General features: G+C 36.9%; 1 protein-coding gene across 11 annotated transcripts in view; it reads right to left on the reverse strand.

The window, feature by feature from the left end:
- ROBO1 (roundabout guidance receptor 1) overlaps positions 1 to 22,163 on the reverse strand; it is a 1,151,573-nt gene that overhangs the window by 17,440 nt on the left and 1,111,970 nt on the right. For 8 of the 11 annotated variants that reach the window (XM_021932676.2, XM_021932679.2, XM_021932675.2 and 5 more), the window contains 6 exons: positions 21,778 to 22,113; positions 19,935 to 20,042; positions 17,188 to 17,332; positions 13,342 to 13,590; positions 3,974 to 4,380; positions 1,029 to 1,181 (listed from right to left, as the gene is read on the reverse strand). In XM_021932676.2, coding sequence (XP_021788368.1) covers positions 1,029 to 1,181; positions 3,974 to 4,380; positions 13,342 to 13,590; positions 17,188 to 17,332; positions 19,935 to 20,042; positions 21,778 to 22,113 — 1,398 coding nt within the window. The remainder of the gene's footprint in view (positions 1 to 1,028; positions 1,182 to 3,973; positions 4,381 to 13,341; positions 13,591 to 17,187; positions 17,333 to 19,934; positions 20,043 to 21,777; positions 22,114 to 22,163) is intronic. The other 3 variants (XM_021932690.2, XM_021932688.2, XM_021932691.2) reach the window with 1 other exon arrangement.

A 22,163-nucleotide genomic window follows, 5' to 3' on the forward strand; every position in this document is an offset into this window, starting at 1 on the left:
AGTACAGATAATGGCATGGACAGCCACTCATTGCAAAATTACTTGTGCTCATCATGCTGTGAGCTTTGTATTAAATTCTTCTGTCAAGTGGTAGGAATCATAGGGAGAAGTACCTCAGAAAACCTTCCTTGCAACCTTGGATAAGGATCTATAATATTAGGCTTTCATATGATAATGGCAAACGATGCCCTTTTTGAAAAATTGCTGACTGGTAACGAAAGTCCTAACCAGATTTTGTTGCAGAGGACCAGGAGGTGGGGGAACTACGCCTGTAACATAGTTCCTTCCTCCACCCCTTTAGCAAATTTAGCAAACTTGACAAGAGCAGTGAGTCTGAGAGAATTTATCTTACATGAATTTCCAGCAAAGCCCGTGGGGTTGTCTTATAAAATGAGAAGGTGGTGGTTTAATAAATGCTGGGCCACCTGAGGCACTTTCATTAAAGGCTTTCTCTAGACAAAATCACACTGTTTGCATTTTCGTCCTGTGCTCCCTCGAGAATGTGAACGTTACCTCTTCAGTGAGAGTGGATACTGTTATGTGAAGGCATGAAGAAAGATGATGTATCTTTTGGCGCCCCAAATAACTGTTTGTAACACCACTATCGTTAGAATTAATATTCAAACACATTTATTGTCTTCTATTTGAATGCAAAAATTGTAAAATAAAAAAATGAGGACACTCTGGAGGATTTATCACTAAATCTGACAAAGGTTAAACCTATGACATTACTTCAACTACCAACTTCAACTATAGTGATGTCCATTTGTTTGAAACTATAAAATAACTTTCAGAAACATTAAGGATCTACAAATGGTTTTGTTTTTTAAATAACAAGCTTATTAGAAAACTGCAAGGAAATGCTAGACAAAATATGTAAGTAGACTGCTTCTATAAGTAATATGAAGCTGATTGTTAATAAATTTTTAATGTAATTTCTAATGTCAGTGAACGCATTTTCTAGCCCTAGAGAGGCAGGGTAAATAGGCGAGATTCATAGATGTTTTCATCCGTGTCAATGGACTCACCATCTGTGTAGGCTTCTCTGCGCAGATGTCCTGGCTGGTGCTTTGGTTTCTTGGCTGGTCTGGTTTTCTGCATTACAGCAGCACTCATGTTGCTGTCTGTAGACACAGGACTTGCGGGCCTAGGGCACTGAGACGCATGAAAATGTCGACGGCCTAAGGAGAAAAAAAAAAAAAAATCCAAGCCAAACTCATCAGTGAATTCTAATTACAACAGGAACAACAAAAAGAAAACATTAAAACTATAAACAGCCCTAATTTTTCTGAAAAGCAACAAAAAAAAGCTTAAACAAACTCTTCTAGCAAATAATAGGCTTGCTGTCACTCTGCTATTTACTGGAGAAAATACCCTAAAAGCATTTTCTGCTTATTTCATTTGTTTTAAACCACAGTGCTGTTATTCTATAAAGTTCATGATACATATTTGTTAAAGGAAAGTATTCCAATTATTTTTGCAATTAGCTTCACTAAAACGTTATACTTAAACCAAACATAGCAATTAAATTTTTGCATAATATAGCCAACGTTTGTTGCTTTTTCAAAAGAAGAGCTAAAGTTCTTAAGAAATTCATGATCTAAGAAAAATGAACAGTACTAATGGCATTCGTATTTTAATTACACATATATTGACAGTATGCTTTGAAGACAGACCCGTGTGTTCTCTGCAGGTGGTCTGAAATTGATCTAGCTCACATATTCAGGTCTGCCAAAAATTACTTACATCCCTTTTCTATCTCTAAATACTTGCAAGTTCTGGATACTCAAGGTGATCCCTCCAAGACTTCCTGTTTTTTTTTGGTGGTGGAAGAGGCAGATGTTTGGTTTTGGAGAAACAATAATTCCAGGTGCCAGTGGGAATTGAATTTACTAATTAGACACGGCGTATTTCAAAACTCCCACATTCTCTGGTGTCTTAAATAGATGCTGTATTACAACAGCTACAACGTATTTAATCCATCATGACCATGGAGATCTATTGGTCCTATGTTTGACTTTCACTGTTTTGGTTTCTAGAAATTCCAGTCACCAATCCAGAACTTTCTATCGTACCACAAGTAACTTCAAATGGACCTAGACAACATGTCTTTTGGCTATAAACAGAAGCTACATATAGTGAAATCAACACATTTAAAGATGATAACTGAAGCATATTAAATGATAGACATTAATGCAGCCAAGTGAGAAGTAATGTGATTGGATATTCATTCACATTAACGTCAAGTCACATGACAAGCACCAACACTCCCTGAAAAGAACACAGCAATAAGCAGAGGCCAATGCACGTTTCGTACTTTAAAATTATGAGCTCAAGGAAAACCAGAAGTGCCACTAAATTACAATACAATAAAATATTAAATCAAACTCTGTCTAGCTGTGATGGAGACTATCACAATTAAAGTTACATATCCCTGAAAACAGAGCATTAGGGCTGAGACTGAAGCCATTATTCATTCTACTGTGTAAGGCCATCCACTGCTCACAGACCCTGAACTATAAGGTCGTTTACAGATGAATTTTCCACGCTATTTCCATGTTTTGTCCATTTAATAAACTGAGATATTTTCTCATGTATTCTCAAAGAAGTGGTTTGAGATGTTTAATTTCACCATTTTTTACAGAAGATTAAAAAATAAGGAGGAAATAAAAGCTGTATGTAAAGTTAGATGTTATTTATTAAGAAAGATAATTAGGTTTGCATAGTTTATTACATTCAGCAGCTACTAGAGGAATAAAAAACAATATTTGATTGAATGACATAAAATATAGGCCTGGCCAAAATAAATATATATTCTACAATAATAAGTTGAGAGATATTTTTCCTGTAACACATTCTTGATAAATAAAATATAGAGATGACTTTACAACGTGATTTACATTTTCTCTGAATCTATTCTACCCTGATAAAAAATAACGGCCAATCCAATATTTGAAAAGACCATGGAAAACTACCAATGTGGTAGTTATTAAACTAAGAAAAATAAAATGGTAAAACACCAGTAACCGATTTGTTGTGATGGTCTTTTCCTTCTCTGAAATGTCTCTCTTTCTTGCTGATCATTTTTATTCTATTATTTAGATTTTCTTGGCTATCAAAAATAAAAACACACAAAAAGATGTATGGGAATGTATATATGAATTCTACAGAAATGAAAATCATGTGATAAAAACGTCTTACATTTAAATTCCTTTCTTTCTTGAACTATTTACTTTCTAAACAGGATTGGGAAGAGAAGGAGATAAGTAAAAATAAATTGTAACGTAAAGATTAATAAATGGTAATTACAAATGGGTTACTAGCAATGAAAGGAAAAATATGAAAAGCACTTGGATTAGTTTGCTGTCCCAATTATTATATTTAAAATGTTTACTGTAAGTATGGAATGTTTATGCTTGAAAATGTATGCATATTACATATACCTTCATATCTTCCCAATTAATTTAAGGATAAAAAGCCCCTTTTCCAAAGGTCAAAGTGTTCCACTTGGATATTTATCTATTTCCCCTACCGAATTTTTATTTAAGTAAGAGAACTCTCCCAATAAATTGGATTTTGGTGACGTTCTACACAAAAAAATTAGGGTATACATTAAAAAAAAAAACAAACTTCATTTAATTGACTTTATAAAGAAATTATATCAATTTGTGTAATATATATATGTGCTATGGCTATCCTAAAAATGAGGTAGCTTCCTATCACTCATATTATGTAAGATTTATTAAACAAAAATTAAACAGAAGATAATTTATAAAGCCTTGTCAAGGAAAAGGGAATAATCCAACTAAGTCATATTCTTGGACTGTCATTTCCTTAGGAAACTAAAAAAAGAAACCAAACTGCACGAATAGTTGGTTTTCAAATAGGACATAAGATCACAGGAGAGAATCAGCAACACACATACATGCACTGAGTTTTCTTTCCCAGCTTGGTGAAAAGCGTTAGGACTCACCAGCAGCGTCCTGCACCTGCCGCCGGGCCACCTTCAGACCAGCATACTCTGCCGCTGCTGCAACTGCCTGGGCAAAGTCAGCGTCGGTGAAAAAGGAGCCGTCCGAAGAACTCACACTGGAGCGCCCACTGGAAATGTTGTCCTCCTCGGAGGCTGAGCCCCAGCCGTTGATCATGGACCCTGTGACAGAGCTCTCCAGGTCCCCCACGCTGGAGGCAGGTGTCTGCTCAAGCCCACGTAACAAAAGCCTTCTAGTCTGCATCTTGGCTACTTCCATGTCGGCTTCGTCTTCTTCCTCTTCTGGTGCATCCGTATCCATATCTGAGACCAGGGGTCCTGAAATGTAGCCATAGGTGTGTGGAGGGGAAATCGGCCGTGGAGGTGGAGGAGGACTCACAGGCTGCCGTCTGTATGAAGGTGAAGAAATAGGTCTGGCTCAGCTTGGTATTTAAGACACGAAAGGGCAAATTACCCAAGAAATTCACAAGTATGCGGATTTGATCTTTCCTTCCTTTGAGCTCATATGTTCAGAAAAACAACGGAAAATCACGGGATATTTAAGTTTGATTTTATATTGAGTTGCTCTTCACAACCAGGGGCTCCGCTGGGTTACTTTCTGACTCAAGTTGGATAGAAATATAGTCAGTTATCGCTAAGCCTTCTTATGTTTTACCATTTGGATTTTGTTTAGTTAAAAAAGGAAAAGTAATACTTGTTTTGAAAACATACACATATGTATCTGTCCTAAAGCATTTCAAACATTACCCATAGTTTATCATTACTGAAGACAACTGACGTTCATCCTGAAACAGTGTGCTCCAGAAACATCTGTTTCTTTCCTTTTTTTTCTTTTTTATCACCTCTCCTACTTTTTCAAGCAAATGAAGTCATTCATCTTCATTATAAGGAGTAAAATTTCATAAGATTTAAGGAAGTACACATTCGGATATGACATAATTTCCTGTAGATTTCATTCTATTTAAAAAAAGCTATGGGAGCCAAGAGTAATTTTTCTCTGATTTATTCGCTATGAGTTTCATTAAAGATTATTAACTATTTTTAACCCTATTGCATTTATTGTTATCCTATCTTTTTAAAAAAATATTTAAAGGTATTTTTTCTTAAGTCCTGGAATTAGTTTAAGAACCAGAGTTGAGGACAAAATGAAGTACTCTCCCACAACATAGGTAAACAGTTACCAATTAATTGGTTTCAACCAACTCTGCAGACATGAAGAATAACAACAGCTAAAAGCCATCCTTCCACTAACACATTAGTGCTATGATCCACAGGGAATAGATGACTGAGAAGGTACAGCGCATTTTGACTTTAGTGGAAAGCAAGATTCATGGAAAGAAGTCATCCCCCTGGGAGAAGAATGCTGAGAGAATAACTCTTAAATTAAAAGAGTGCCTTCACAAAAGGAAGACACGGTGATTTCTAGTTGGAGGATTGCTTGGTCAGTGACTTGCTCAACAGTCCTAACACTCTCTAAGCAAGGTTAAAGAGATGGCATAATGGAGGACCTTTCAGATGGAAAGGTCATTAAAACACCTCATCAAATTTTGCACTCCTGAGAAGGAAAGAGGATAGATTCTACACAAGCTGCCAAACTGAGCACCAGTGCTGGAGAGCGGTTGAGATTGGGGTCTAGGGTCAGCTGGTGACCGCCACAGCTTGGGAGGCTGGGAGAGATACAGCATGAATGCCATCAACTGGTAGTTTACCTGAAGATATGGATAAATCACTGAAGAACTGCAAATGCCTAGAGATGGTGCCCAGGATTGAGGCCTTCATCAGTGGGGTAAGTACATGTCAGCACCTCTCCTTTAGCACCCTTAAGATACTCATAGAATAAGATGAGATAAGAAGAGTCTTCAGGGCTAACCAAGGAGAAGACCGGATCCTCATCTACATCTAGTTTGCCCTTTTCTCATTCCATCTTCCCCGTCTTAGCCCTAGGAATTTGCACCTGGCAGAGGCAGGTGGAGGGATGTATTTCAAAGCTGAACATGCTCACTTTCTCCATGCCACCACAGCCATAGAAAGGGACATTTGGCAAAGGATGTCTGGGAATGCACAATTGAGGTTTTAAAATTAACAGAACTGACTGGGCATGGTGTCTCATGCCTGTAATCCCAGCACTTTGAGAGGCCGAGGTGGGTGGATCATCTGAGGTCAGGAGTTTGAGATCAGCCTGGCCAACATGGTGAAAACCCGTCTCCACTAAAAATATAAAAATTAGTCGGGCATGGTGGTGATGCACGCCTGTAATCCCAGCTACTCGGGAGGCTGAGGCAGGAGAATCACTTGAACCCGGAGGCAGAGGTTGCAGTGAGCCAAGATCACGCCATTGCACTCTAGCCTGAGTGACAGAGTGAGACTCTGTCTCAAAAAACAAAAACATTAATTACATTAAATTAAATTAACAGAACTAGATTTTAACAGCAAGCAAACAAAACAAAACCCTATAGGATCTGGTCAAGATCTAAATAAAGTTAAAACCATGTAGGACCTGCCCCAAGATCTCTACCATAGAGGGAAAAATAACTTTGATATGGCACAGTTTTTAGGGTGGCATGAGAGTTTTTTGAAGAAAAACGTTTTCTGCTTTTTATCCCAATGAATTGAGACACTTTGACAAATCTGTTCAATACAAATGGAAAACATTAAAAATAAATGATTATTGAAAATACTGCAATTAACTCATTTAATGAGCACTTACTTTGTAGCTAAGCATATTTTACAAGATTTACTCATTTAATTCAGTAACTTTTTGAGTTACTTTTTAAATGATCATTTTACAGGGTAGGATATTGAAATTCAGAGAGATTAAGGGTCTTACCAAAGTTGCCACAGATCACAGGTATCAAATGTATAATTTAAAATCAACTTTTATTTCCAAGGGCATGGCCTTCCACACACATATATAAATGTACATGTATTATATATGTGTGTGTGTGTATACACAGAAGCTAGGAGAGATATGTGCCATACACAGATGTATTAAAAAACCAAGAAATAAAAGCTAATATATTACATTGAAAATATGCATATACACACACATATGTGTAATTATATATTATTATGTGTATATATCTGTTACATATACACATAGCATTCTTTAATATAATGCATTATTTTTCATTTCTGGGTGGTTTTTAAAGTGTCTGTGTGTGGCACTAGGAGAAATATGAAAAATGTGCCAAAGCTGAAGTTATTTAAGAGATTAAAATGGATAATTGTTTCAATATGGAGTGTTATCCACATAGGAGGAAAACCATTGTTTAATTTGGAATGCAATAAAATACCACACTTAAAAGTTAATTTACAGTCTTTGTCAGCATACAAACCCAAAATACCACAAGAAACTTCTTCCTTTTTAAAGACATGTAAGACTTTTTAGCACAAAGGGGACTATTTTGACCATCAATAAAGAAAGATGCAGAACGGCCGACTTCACTATGAAAGGATGCCAGCATTGTTGTGTTTGGATAATTCACATCCTGTAGAGCAAAAACATCTTCATGTAAAACAAGGGCTGGCTTTTAACTACAACCACCCCTTACAAATGTTGAAGAAAGACAGAAAAATTTATTTAAACCATCTGTAAATAAGGCAAGCCCAGGGAACGTGTGATAAACATGTACAGTTGAAATATGTAATACATTCTATTGGAAAACAAAAAGCCATTTCAAGATGCTGCACTCAAGTGGGACTGGTCGCAAATGAACCTCAACCCTCTAGATTTCTCCCCGAGGGGTTTCAATGTCTTCTGAAATAATGTATAAGTATATGACTGTGTATCGTAACACTCTAGTCTCCTGCAAGAATGATGCCTTCATAAACATGTTCAAGAGAAAAGCGGAATGATGTCATTAATTTATCAAAGTAGGTGTTTATACCATTCACCACACAGCATTTACCAGGCAAAAGACAAAGGAGAAAAATGCACACCTTCGAGATTTTGTTTTAACACTGGTGTAGCTTCAATTTCTTGTACAAGTAACTATTACCTCAATTTATCTGTATTAATAAAACAAGTAAATCTATTCCATACATGAACATAATTTTCACTTTTCTAGAGGCTTTTACTATACTGCAATAAAGTTAAGTATATCAATCACTTTTTAAAACAATATATGTGAATAAGTTTAATTATATGATTTTCCAAGCAATTGTTTGAACAAAAGAGAAGACAAATTCCTATTATGTTGATCACCTAGTTTACCCAGTTTTAGAAAAAAATGGAATACCCTAGAAGTTCACTATAATGCCAAAGTTGAAATATTCATAATAATGCAGGTCTTTAATGTTTCTATAATTAGACTTGCAGAGTTACAATGGTTTGAGTTCAGTAATTTTATTAATGTATCACACTATCTGCACCCCAATCAATAAATATAAATGTAATCAATGTATTTATTCTTTAAACATTTACTGTGCGCCTACCATGCTAAAGACTGCTAGATTTATACCAAAAAGATCACAGGCAAACAGAGCTTAGGTAACATGCTTTATGCTTTATGACAGGTAAGGATCCAATTTTAAGGTAAACATACTTAATGTAAGCTATGTATCTGGCCACGGCAGACTGTATTCTGCAAAATGTCCATAGCAATATCTCCCCTTCCAAATGCTACTCTGAAATGAGAACTTGCCACTCTCCAACCAAGAGAGGTAGATGAGTTCAACACTCTTGAACCTGGATGGACTCTGTGATTGCTTTAATACAATGTGGCAGAAGCAAGGCTATGCACCAGTTCTAAATGTAGTTGTTAACTGGCCTGGCAACTTCCCCTTCCTGTCTTTTTGGATGCCAGCTGCCATGAAAGGGGTGCCATTACCCTGAGACCCCATGTTATGAGAAGTCCATACTATATGGTGCGATGTGGAAGATAAGACTCCACGTGGAAAGAGACAGGTCAAGGAGCACTGAGACATCAGACATATGAGTGAAGAAACTAACTTGGAAGCAGATCTTCCATCCCCAGCCAAGCAGCCAAAGCCATATGGATTGGAGAGAATTGTCCAGCTGAATCCTTTCAGAATTCCTGAGTCATGGGATTGTGAATAAAATGATTAGATTACTTTAGGTCACTACATTTTGGAGTGGTTTGTTAGACAGCAATAGAAACAGGAACTTGAGCACTATGTTAGGAATTCAGCTACATGAAACAGATATCCATGTCTAAAGGGACTTTAGTCTAGTGGAGGAGACAAATAATTAAATATGCAATGACAGAGGATATACAGAGTGTTGTGGGAACACATAAATATGGCTCCTATCCCAAAGTTGGGACATCAGGGAAAGATTTACTGAGGAGGATCTGCCATTTAATCTTGGATCTAAAGGATACATAGGTGTTCGTTCCAAAAGGAGAGGAGAAAATGGTGTTCCAGGAAGATGGGAGAGCATGTCCAAAGATATTGAGGTGAGTGAGAATTGTGCTTATTCCGGGAACTAGAAGAAACTTAGAGTGAAGACATCACAGATATTGTGCGGGGAGCGGCAATGGGTAAGGACGGTAGGGCACACAGGGTCAGATCACAAAGGGCTTTGATTGCTACATTAAGGAACCTTGCCTTTATCTTAAGAAAAATGGGAAGCCACTGAGAGATCTTAAGCAATGGAGAGACTTGATCAGTGTTGCAATTTAGGAAAATGCCTCTGCATAGTCTGCAGCAAGGAATGAGACTGAAGGAGGGGCACGGCTGAAGCAACAAGACCACTTAGCAGAACATTACTGTAATGCAGGTGAGAGAAAATGGCTGTCGTAACTCGGAAAGTGCATTTATGGCTGGAGATGTGTGTATCACTCAGAATGATATTTAGGCAGTACAAATCTACAGGAACAAGTAGTTGGATATATGGGTCTGAAGCTTCAGAAAGAGATTTGTAGAGAAATAGCTATCTATATCTATGAGTGTACCATTAGGGAAATGGCAGGATGATAAGAATCAGAAGTCATCTACTGATGGGGCAGGCATTAGAATAGATCAAGGGATCAAGAGGAGACTTCATTCAAATACTTAAGATGGAAATCACAACATTGTATATAGTATCAAAAAGGCATATACAATTAAAATGGCCAATATTAAGAAACTGGTTAAATAGAGTTACATACTTTACACAAGTGTCTAAACAAAAAGCTAACAACATGCAAAAACGCTGTTCAGTGAAAAGAGTAGTTTATGAAATAATATTGGCATATCATAAATCCAAGCAATGTGAGTACAAGTACAGATGAAAGATTGAAAGGATCTTCACTGAGGTCTTCACAGTGATTTTCTGATTACATAGATCACTGGCACTTTTATATTTTCACTTTGTTTATATGTATTTTCAAAAATTTCTATGGTAAACATATAGAATATACATTAATCATAAAAAAGCACTTAAAGCACTTTTTAAAATGGGCTTTCACTTACTTTTTATTAGTGCCCAGTGTTATTTCCAGCAATGACCCTGGAAATAAAATCCATAATACCCTTACAGATTGAAAATCATACCTTTGAGAAAGGCTGAAAATAGTCAAATGATTATAAGTGCAGATAGTTCATGTATTATCCAATTACATATATCTGCCTCAAGTTCTACAAGCATCCATTAGCCTAAAACGATAGACAGTAGGTCAACTCCAATTCTTCCATAGTATCCGATTCCATTCATCAAATACTTCACTGAAGAAAGCTCTGCAGAACTCAATGACATGAATGAGTTCTGCCTTCAAAGAACTTTTAATGTAAAAGGGAAAACAGAGATACAAACAGCAAATACTAATGCAACATGAAAACTGGTTAGTGTGGTAACGGGGATGGGAATAGACTCTTATGAAGAGTAAAGAAAAGAGGGGTTCACTTTTGCCAGGCAGACAGAGGACGTGTCATTTGAACAGGGCTTTGAAAGATGAGGGGTGCTTACCATGCAATCAGGAAAGAGGATGTAGCAGATCTGGATGTTGATGAGTTTCAGGCAAATTTAGGAACTTTAAAAGAGACTAATTAGAAAAAAAGTGTATGTAATGAAATTGGGGGGAAAGTAAATAAAAGGAAAAGGATTGTGAAAACCTTTAAATATTGGGTTAAACACTATACTTGACTCTGAATGGGGGAACATTACCAGATTTCTTGTGTGCAAATAAAAATATTGTGAGAATGAATAGAAAAACAGAGAGACGAAAAGTGGAGATCGGTTTAAGGATAAGGCAGATTTCATGGGACAGGGATGGAGGGCCTGCCCTAGCAAATGTAGGAATGGAAACTAAAGAGCAAAATCAAGGGCCATTTTGGATTGAAGTGACTTCATGAATAACTTCCTTTGTAGAATGCTAGGAAAAAACTAAATAGTAGGATAACTAAGCTGATTTCAAAATGACAAAGGTACCGTTTATGCTTTTTGCCTATTCCCTCAGTCATTTTATTTTAAAACATTGGTCAAATAAATAATGGTTGAAAATTCTAAACAAGACAGCCATCAACGTAAAAGAAAAGACAAGTTTGCAGAGTCAAGTGCAAAGACAAAGAATTTGGATTTGGACACAGGGTGAAGTTCAAGCGGAAATACTGTGGCATTCAGGAAAAGGAATTAGGCTGGGGAAAGAAATTTGACAACCACCAGAATGTAAGAGTTGAACCAAGCTATGGGATGATAGCGTAAAGGTGAGGGCTGTAGGGCGCTAATATTTTTGAATACTTACCCTGCTTCAGATGCTTTACACACATTATCCATTGATTCTCACAGCAATTTATAAAATGGCCATCCTGGCAGAAAGCATAGGTATGGTAACTGAGAGGCCTTCAGATTTGACTATTAGGAGGTTACTTTCAATGGACCAATCGAAGCAAAACACTCTAAGCCAGAACGCAGTGGGCTGAGGTGCGAATGCGAATCCGGAAGGCAGAAGGAGTTAAAACGAAGCAGGGACGGAGCATGGAGCCAGAAGGGAGGCCAAGGACGACGAAGGCATGGAGGGAGTTGAGTTAACCATGAAGAGAAGGAGAATTGAATGAAGAGGAAGAGGCTGGACATTCCAGACAGATGAAGGAAAACTGATTTCTGTTTCTGTGGAAAGGAGGACATAAGGAATACAAAAGAAGAGCTAGCCAGAAAGAAAATAATTGGGTACCCTGAGAATAGAGACAGGAATGGTGAGGGAAACAGGTAACACAAGGCAACAAAATAAAAGAATTCTTAGGTATTTCAGAGCTAAATGGTCTCTTTTAGTCTTTCATTGGCTAAGAGTAGCACAGATGGTCTGTGACTTTAATATGGGAAAATGGTGCCTTATTTGCTCTCAATTTTCATATCATTTCATGGGTTAATAATATTCCTTTAAAATGTCTGACAATCCAACTTCCTCACTGCCAGATAGAAGAAAGCTTCACTACTTTCTTGTTTTTACAGTGTATGTAATTTGAATCTGGTAATAATCTCTTAACAACGGAAGAGCTGATAAACATTGCCAAATTCTGTTTTAATCTGCAGAGCAAAATTCAAGCCACAAAAATCAGAGTTTCTTACTCATTTGAGAATATCAAAGGAGCCTCTTCTGAGGCAAATAATATACTTAATTTCAAATGATATTAGGAATACAGAAAATAATATATATATATAATGTGTCAAGGGCAAAAAAACAGTATAAATACAATCATTAACAATGAGAGAAAAGCTAAAATGACGCAGTAACAGCTTTTATGTGGTAGAAATGACAAGTGAAGCTATTGTATATCACAAAAACGTATTGGTTGGGGATGCTCAATACATAGGTGTAAAAAAGTTTAAGCACACACACACACATGCACACACACACACGCACACACACACACACACATACAATAATCTGACTAAAAAGCTCCAAACTCATATCTAAACCAAAATAAAGGTATCTGAGGTCAACACAAAAAGAATATGCCAAACTCATTCTTCTGTGACACTACAGTTATGAGGGAACACATTATTATGTAAACTTAATTTTAAAAGAAAGAGCAAATCTATTTTCTGCTGACCAAAGAAGTGACTTACCGATGCTAAAGGAAAACTAAAGTACAAAAACACCCACTGTCAATAGCATGTTACAGAATTAGCAAACCATATTCATGATCTCCATGTGGTTATGAATGCAATTTTTATAAGTGGGTATTAATACATATTATTTTATGGTTGCAAGTTCACTAGGATCAATTAATCTAATGCAATGGCCAACAATATGACTTGAGATGTTAATCACCGAGGTTTACCGTGGGATGATACTGCAAGGAAAGGCTTCTGAGACAAGGAAATTACTTCATGGGATGGCATTCAATAACTTCCACTGAGGAGTAGACATTATCTGATTTGTCAGCAAAGAAGGCTAGTGACAACGCACCTTCTGTCGGGTGGGTGCTGCATGTGGCCAGTCTCCTCTGGACAATCCTGTAACATGGGCTGCAGTTCTTCCTGTGGGGAGGGAGTCAGGGTGGCAGTGGACTGATGGCTATAGGACACGGCAGCTGGAGAAGACGCTGCTCCCCGAACAGGCGGAGTGGGGCCTCGTTCATCTTCCTCTTCTTCTAATTCATCTTGTTGCAAATACATCCTTGCTGGTGGCACCGGACACGGCATTTCTTGGTCATAGCTAAAATAAATGATAAGGATGTGTAGACTTACTGCAGGTTATTCAAATCAACTATTTGGATAGTAATGAAATGTCACCTTTAAATTGTTTTTCAATTTTCATACTCAGGAGCTATTGTTGAAAAAGATTTTACCTCACAAGGTTTGTGAATTACTGCATAAACTATTTTTCTCTAAGAGATTGTAATTTACATTAGCATATTATAGGGTCTTAGAAGTCATACAATAAAAAAATCCACTTAACATGGCTTAATTTAGTACAACCCCAATGTATTTGGTATATTTTGTCCCTCCAATATGTTCTCTAAAAGACTCAAAGATGGTATTACAGAGGACCTGAAGATGAGTTGCTACATTTAGAGAAAAATTACCCTTGTTTTCTTTTTTTGAGATGGATTTTCACTCTTGTTGCCCAGGCTGGAGTGCACTGGTGCAATCTCGGCTCAAAGCAACCTCCGCCTCCCAGGTTCAAATAATTCTTTCGGCTCAGCCTCCAGAGTAGCTGGGATTATAGGTGTGCATCACCACACCCAGTTAATTTTTGTACTTTTAATAGAGACGGGGTTTCTCCATGTTGGCCAGGCTGGTCTCGAACTCCTGACTTCAAGTGATCCACCTGCCTCAGCCTCCCAAAGTGCTGGGATTACAGGCATGAGCCACTGTGCCCAGCCAAGAAAAATTACTCTTAAAAATCCTTTCAGAGAAAGATATACTGGAGGTCAACCTATTTAGTCCAATACTACCCATTTTTTTTTCTCTCAAATTATAGTAGATCACTATTTCTTCAGTTGAACACAAAATGAAGTTGTTGGCTTGCATTTAGGATGGTGAGCGAAAAATACACATTCAACAATAAAATGCCCCTGTACTCCTCTGCTGGAGCTGGGTGGGAAGCACGATGGATCTGGGGAACAATCATGCCTTTCTCTTTTCTCTTATCCCAGGGCGTATGTTTATTGATTATAAGGGCAATGATGTACAACACTATATAAACTGGTTCTGTTACCTATTTCTCTTGTTCATTCTCTACCATCCACCTTGTTTACCTGAATTCCGGGAAGTGGATGCTCAAATAATGTTTCTTTGCATCTTTCTTTACTTTCCTAATCTCACTGTCTCCCTTTTTGCCTCTTTCTTTTGCTTCCTTTATTAGCAAACAGCTGAGCAACTTGCCTACTCATCCAGACTAGAAATGTTTTAGTCATCTTTGACTTCTTTTTTCTCCCTCAAACCACTCCCCAATTCATTTCTATTCTATCAATAAAAACTCTCTACAATCTATTCTCTTACTTTTATTTCTTGTACGTGCTACTGCAACAATCTTTTAATTGGTCTCCTAGCCTCCAGTCACTCCATTACTTCCAAAATTACATTAATATGCATCATATGCAGGTTATTCACGTGCTCCTCAAAATAAGAAATGACTCTCTAATTGTTTAAAGAATAAAATAAATGACTAAGCAAGACACTGGAGTATCTGTATAATCTGGCTTACATCTGCTGTCCCAGCATCCTCTCATTCCCAGCATGTGTTTCATGTTAGTTTTCCAGGAGTCCACATCTGTGTGGTCCCATGTCCATAAAACCCCTTTTTCTTAACTGAGAACCTTCTCATTTGTCCAGATCAAGAACAAATGTAGCCAATCACGAAACCTTCATTCTTCTCCATTAGAATCAGTCTTTCTCCTTGGGGCACAGTTGCAGCTTCAATATAGCTTTTTTCTTTTTTCTTCTTCTTTTTTTTAACCTATATTTACTTATTTCATTTTAGTCCTCTTATTTTTGTGAACCAAAGCAGCAATGAATGTTGTTAAAACAGCTTGGGAAATGCATTTTTAAAAATGCATTCAGGTCAAGTGGAATTGCTCATGCCTGCCTGCAATCCCAGCACTTTGGGAGGCTGGGGTGGGGACGATTGCTTGAGATCAGGAGTTTGACAGTCTGGGCAACACAGTGAGATACCATCTCTACAAAAAAATAAAAATAAAATTAGCTGGGCACTGTGGCACAAGCCTGTAGTCCCAGCTACTTGCGAGGCTGAGATGGGAGGATCACTTGAGCTCTGGGGTAAGTCCCTGTTTCTAAAAACAAAACAAAACCAACCAAACCAAACCAAACCAACCAAACCAAACCAAACATACAGTTTTGTTTTCATTACTTGCAGATTCTGTATCTGCAAATTCACTGATTCGGTGTAATTTATTTGTAAACCCCCAAATCGGTATCTATGGCATTTTCATGGTCATTCCCACAGACTCACAAAGAGGCCAAAAATTTGAGTGCCTGATGTGCCTGTTCCCAGCTGAGGTAAAACAAGGATACACTTTGCTTTCTTGTGTCAGTTCTCACACAGTAAACAAGCGTCCTTTCCGTGGTTTACTTACTGCCATGTTTGTCAAAATGTTTTAAGCTTTATATTAGTAATTTCCCTCTTAAAACGGCCCTGAAAAGAAGTGCTTAATGAAGCGCTCTTAGTGAGTCTAAGCCTTAGAAGGCTGTAATGTGCCTTAAAAAAAAATATCTATGAAATAAGCTTTGCTGAGGAATGACTTACTGGGTTCCATGTTAATAAATGAACAATATATATTAAATAAGCATATTTTAAAAATACATAAAACAAGGTTATGTATTGGTCAGCTGACAAATATGTTGTGGTTAGAGGTTAGAAGGAACCTAGCCCTGTATCTCCCCTAGGACCAATGGTTCAACATTTGTTAACTCACTGTTCACAAGAATTTTAAAATGTATAAATATTGTGGATAATGAGAGCTCCCTGTAAATATTTTTATATAAGAATTTTACTTAAAAATGCATTTTATAAAAAGATTATTAGAAAATTGAAACACAGAGACTTTGTTTCTGGCACAGTAATACACTTTTCTGTGTGTGCAGAATGAAGGAATGATGTCTTTACAGCAGTCACCGAAAAGACTGTATTTTCAGGTATATTTTATGATGTATTCGCTAATTCTCCACCTTAAAGGAGTTTTCCTCCTTTGGTTTAAAGAAGCAGCTGTTTCGTTTTGTCTGGTGGTACCATGTCCAGTTCTACAGATTCTGGAGTGAGAAAGAGGTACACTAACTTCGTAATTGCTGTCACGTGGACTACTATACTTGTTAAGTCTTTGGGAGAGACAATTCAGCAAAGTTCACATTTCTACAAAGAGTGCTCAGCATAAGGTGATAATATCTAAGAACAAATAGCCTTCAGGATACCATCGTTGTGGTATCAATCCACACGACTGTCTTACAAAAATTTCAAGACATGTCACAGAAGTTCTAATATTCAAAAATCACAAAATCATATATCCATATGTTAAATTATGTATACACACACAGGATATACACATGAGCTAATATGTATTCATTTTTCTATTCTATTCTAGGTTCCAAAAGAATTTTTTGAAGCACAAATTCCTTTTTTGGAAGCAGCAAGGAGAATTTTTACTTCCTGCTGACCAGCACTGTTTTATTTAAAGCCAACTGTTTGTGGACCTTAGGAATCTGTCTTCTCTTGACCACCTAGTTTAATAATTGCTTAAAATGGGCGGAAACAATCATATTACACTGTTTACATCTGTTTGGACACTCCTCTTACCTTTCATCTACAGAAATGTTGTACTCTTCGCTATTGCTGTGTGGAGGAGGATGTGCTGGGGGAGGAGGAAGCAGGTCTGCCCAGTTCATGCCACCCTGTTTTGGTACCTTGGGTGTTCTTGCCCCTTTCTTGTGCCCCTGACTCCCTAGAAAGGAAATAAAATACAAGCCATTGATCTCTGGCCTTTAAACGTTTTCTATTAGTCACAAATTAATCATTTTTTGTAAATATGATTTTATAATTCATTTATGTATACAGAGATAAACACGCTTTTTCATTAATTTTAAACAGAACTTTGTACCAGAGAAAATGCAAGGCACTGCAATGAATAACTGCAAAATAAATAGCAAAAAAGCAATAAAACCATGAATGAACGTTTCAAGTCATATCATTAATAGTGATCTTCTTACAGCAATTAATTGCATTATGGATTATCATCTCAAACAAATGAGCTGTAGACATATTTTCTGGAGTGCCTTTCTATTATTTAATTGCTGGAACCTAAAATACAATATGATACAGATACGATCTATTAGAGTTCCACTGTTGCATTAAATCACTGAATATATATAATTTGTACTTGTCCATTGAAATGTTTTAGGCACAGTGAAATTACTAGTTTCCTTCAGAAAGGCAAGTACAGATGAAATAATAGCTGGAATGACTGATTGAACTAATGACAAAAGAAGCAGAAAAATGATTTTTAAAAGGGACAGAAGTGTTTTCAGCCACTGTTTCTATACAATGATGGCTTATGGTAAAATGATGTTGCTTGAACATTCTTAGTAGTTTGACATAGCCCAATTATTCAAGTGTTCCAGTGTTCTCATTTTAGATTCGGCATTACTTTTTTTAAACACAGGAGGCTATATATTTGAAAGCATTTATTTTAACGAAAATTTTAGATCAACAACTATTTTGGGATAAAATATCCCCCTTTCCAATATGTTACATTTTATATTCATATGTGAATTACAGACGATGAGTCTACAATTATTTTTCTCATAATGTCCCTTTATATCAGTGAATTATCGTGGTCTTATTTTTTTAACCCTATCCAATCCTTCTCCAAGTCACGTAATACATGAGTCAGGTCTGACCATATTCAATGAACCTTGATATTTTTGTCACTTGGGAATTTTCAGTCAAATGGCAGTGTTTGTTACGCCAGATGTTCTTGTACTAGTATGTTACTGCAGCAAGCGTGCGCTAGGGACAGGCTGTTATTAATAAACTACGATTATCAGTACTACGTGTATGTGTCTCTGTTCTCTCACCCACCACTCAGGTGTCCAGCACTGGGATGACTGTGTGTGTGTTCTAGACTAGACATTAACCCGCGCCTTCCGCTGGATTTCCTGATATACATCTCCTGTAGCAACTCCACCAGTCCGGAGAGGCCTGGCACAGATGTCTCCTATACCCTATTTACTTGCTTTTTACCATCTTTACATCTTTTTACCATATATTCACAGAATATCAAATAGTAGAACATCCAGACCTAGGTATCTAAGCTGAGGGATACCGAAGGTCAATTAAACATTCACAACTAGCATCATTGTTTATTTTCCCATTAAGATACGGTTTTCTCTGAGTGACTAAAAATTCAAAGATGAAATGGCATAAGATAATCAAATATCAAAATATTTCATATGATTTTCTTAAAAGTAGATCCTTGAAATATTTCTCTTAATTCAGGATTGACTTAGTTTCAAAAAAGAAGTCATTTAATAAGATGTCAATTGTTAAAACAAACAACGTATAATAGAATCAGAGTAAATCTAAAAGGTAAAGGGCCATTTCTAAGTTCCCTTAAATCCAACAGAAACACAGGCTAGAAAATGCCAAACCAGCGTGTTAGTTAAGGGAAAACTGTAAAACGCAAATGCCATATTCATTACAGAAGAGGGGTGGAGACTCTTGGCTAAAAGCCCCTAAGAACAACTTGAATCCAGTTGCCGGGAAGTGGCATTTCTACGCTCTCCTGGAGAAACATTGCTAGAGTCAAGATCAATCGGTCTTGTTCTCATTGTGGTGTGACGTGCCACATGTTAGTTCTAATAACGAGCTGCCTTTAATTAGAAAAACAGGACTTACGCACCCAGCAAGCTCCCATCTGCAGCCTCTATCAGGAAAACAGCTGGTAAACAGCTGCAACAGCATGAAGACCACAGGGAAGAAGCCTCAGTGGGGCTTGGGGAGGCACTTACAGACTGAGGTTGGGAGGTTGCTTTACGAGGCTTCAGAGCAAGAACTGAGGGATCGTAGAGAGATGATAAACTGAGACAGGTTCCTCTTGGACCTGAATCTCGTGTTATTGTCTCTTACGCTTTTGATTCTGCTCGGGTGTCCTCAAACATTATGTGCTTTTACAGGCTCGTTTCAAATGGCAACATATTTAGCAGGTTAACTCTATGTGCAACATTTTTAGTTACATTTTGGCCAAGGGGGAAAAAGAAGTCCCCACTGCCTTTAAAGATTAGGCAGACACGTTTCTTCTGGCTTTGCTAAAGCTCATTAACAAGAAAGAAAATAGGACACTCAGTCTTTGTTGCCAAATAGAACACAAAATGATTTAGTGAGTGGAAAGTCCCTCAAATTGCAGAGACAAGACCATGCCTGAGATTCAAATTACATAAAGTGATTTAGACGTGTCACCTACATACGTCAGTCCATTAGCACTCAATTTGTAATCCTGGAAAGTACCAGCTTTTTAAAGGAGAGGTTCTTTGGTTCACCTTACTTACCAGATGTACTACTGCCCCGGTCTGAGCTGTTGTAGGATCCTCCTGTGTTCTGGTCGTATGATTGGTTGTATGGGATAGTTGGAGGAATTGTGTCATTTGCTCGATAATCTAGACATGTCAGATGAAAAAAAAATTATTTTCGCTTTGTGAGCAATTTCACATCTCTGCTTTATCTATATTTCTGGTAACTAAAGAAACAAATTGGACCATTTATTTGCCTTTTTTCTCTTTTATTGTTGTATTCAGATTCTCAGGATATAAAAAGGCTAACACTCCAAATATATATAAACTATATATAACTTTAATAATACAATATGATTTTAATAAGAAATCACAAAAATGTCTGCAAATCATAAAAAATAAATCACAGTAACATAAAAATAAAACTGAAACTTGTCAGCAAGGTTATATCTAATAAAAATATATATCCATAATAATAATAAAAAAAACAAATATCTTAATTTGCCCCAGAAATGCTTCTGCTTACTTAGGCAAAGGTGAAAATCCAAATGATAAGCTCGCCACTGGAATGTAGTCAGTAATAATCTGTCATCTAGTTGTACTCCAGGTTCTTTATTATAGTCTGACATACCAAATCTGCTTACAAGCAGTATAAACAATAAATCAGAGTTCTGAAATATTTGTATGGAGGCTCTCAGGGATTTCTGAAGTCCACAGTAAAACCATACACTATGAAGGAATAACGTGACAATAGTTTGAATCACCACTGCAAATTCCATGATTACAGAAAGTGTCCTATTCATCTTCGTCAGTCTTTGTCATGAACTTATGCAAGAATCTCGATCAAGATTTATTAAATTGGGTTATTCTACCAATCAAGTACTTTCTTAAACTTGAGAAAAGGCTAGCTGACTTCATTCTCAAGTTAAAACATAATATTAACTTAACTGAAATTTTTAAGTTACATTTTTGTTATCTTCAACTGCGATAAATTGTATTTTCGAAGAAAATGTTACCAACTCAACCCTAAAGAAAATAAGTCTATATCTCCAATTATCTACCAGAAAATGTATTCTTTACCTGGACTAGAGGGGTTGCACTGCCCCCATCTATTCACATTAGAGCAATCCTGTCCTGGTTTTCCTAGAGGTATAACTTTGCAAATCATGTTATTAAAGCAGTAGCCTAAAGGACTACAAAGAAATCAAACACCTACCTTTTCCAACTCATGCACATTACAATACAGAAACATTTCCTTCAGGCCACAGAATGCCATTGTGCGACTTCAAGTTAATACTAAACTCAATTTATTTTAGGTTCTATATGGACAGACTTCAATCAGGTCAACCAAGGAAATTTAGGTTCTAAAATTATATATTGTAGCAGTCTTAATAAGCACATGAGGTGGGAGACACACAACAAATGGAACCACTTCTCTAGTTCAAGTTTAATTTAATTATTTTATATCAGGTTGATATAAAAATGCCACTGGTTTATATGACCACATAGAAGCAATTATCTTCCATCCTCTAGTGGAAAGAATGGGATAGTCTATTTATTGAAAATGTGAGGTATTGTGACAGTTGTACATCTGCCTCATGAATAAAAGATTGTCCGTCCCAATCCCTCACCTGCTATTAAATTTAAATTAATCTCAAAACCATTTGAAAATACTTATATATCATTATAAAATAAAATTTCCAAGGTTATTGTTGTGCTAATTAACTTTTTGACACTGGAAATTTTGAAACCAAAGAAATAAGAAAATCTCAGCGACAGAAGAAAAGATTTTACTTGCTAGTCGCAGACAAGTTTCGACATCTAGTCGAGGTGCTGAGAGTATCATACAGAGATAGATGGGAATACGTGCAAGCCTCTTCACCTTTGTTCAGCTTGTTTTGCTCCATGATGTTGTACTGAACTGGTGCCACTTCTTGTTTCTGCTGTCCCAGTGGTTTCCAGTGCTTCTCGCCAGAGTCCCCGCTGCCGTTGTTCATGTTGTTGCTGAGGTTTGACTGGATGAGCTGAGTGGTGGCGTAAGGAGTAGGCTGCCCTGATGGATTGACAAAACGCCCATCCTTCAGATTTGGGCTATTGAAGGTTTTCATCTCATTGATTTTGTTACTAAGGTCCACATCACCATAAACAGTTGACTCAGGGAGCATCAGATTTGTTTGTTTGTTATCCAGTTGGTTGTTATAATTTGCTATACAATCAGCTATGTGCAATGGAGAGGAAAAGGAAAAAATCATTCTGCATGGTTATTCC

This window comes from Papio anubis, chromosome 2 (assembly GCF_008728515.1).
Source record: "Papio anubis isolate 15944 chromosome 2, Panubis1.0, whole genome shotgun sequence".
Lineage (NCBI taxonomy): Eukaryota > Metazoa > Chordata > Mammalia > Primates > Cercopithecidae > Papio > Papio anubis.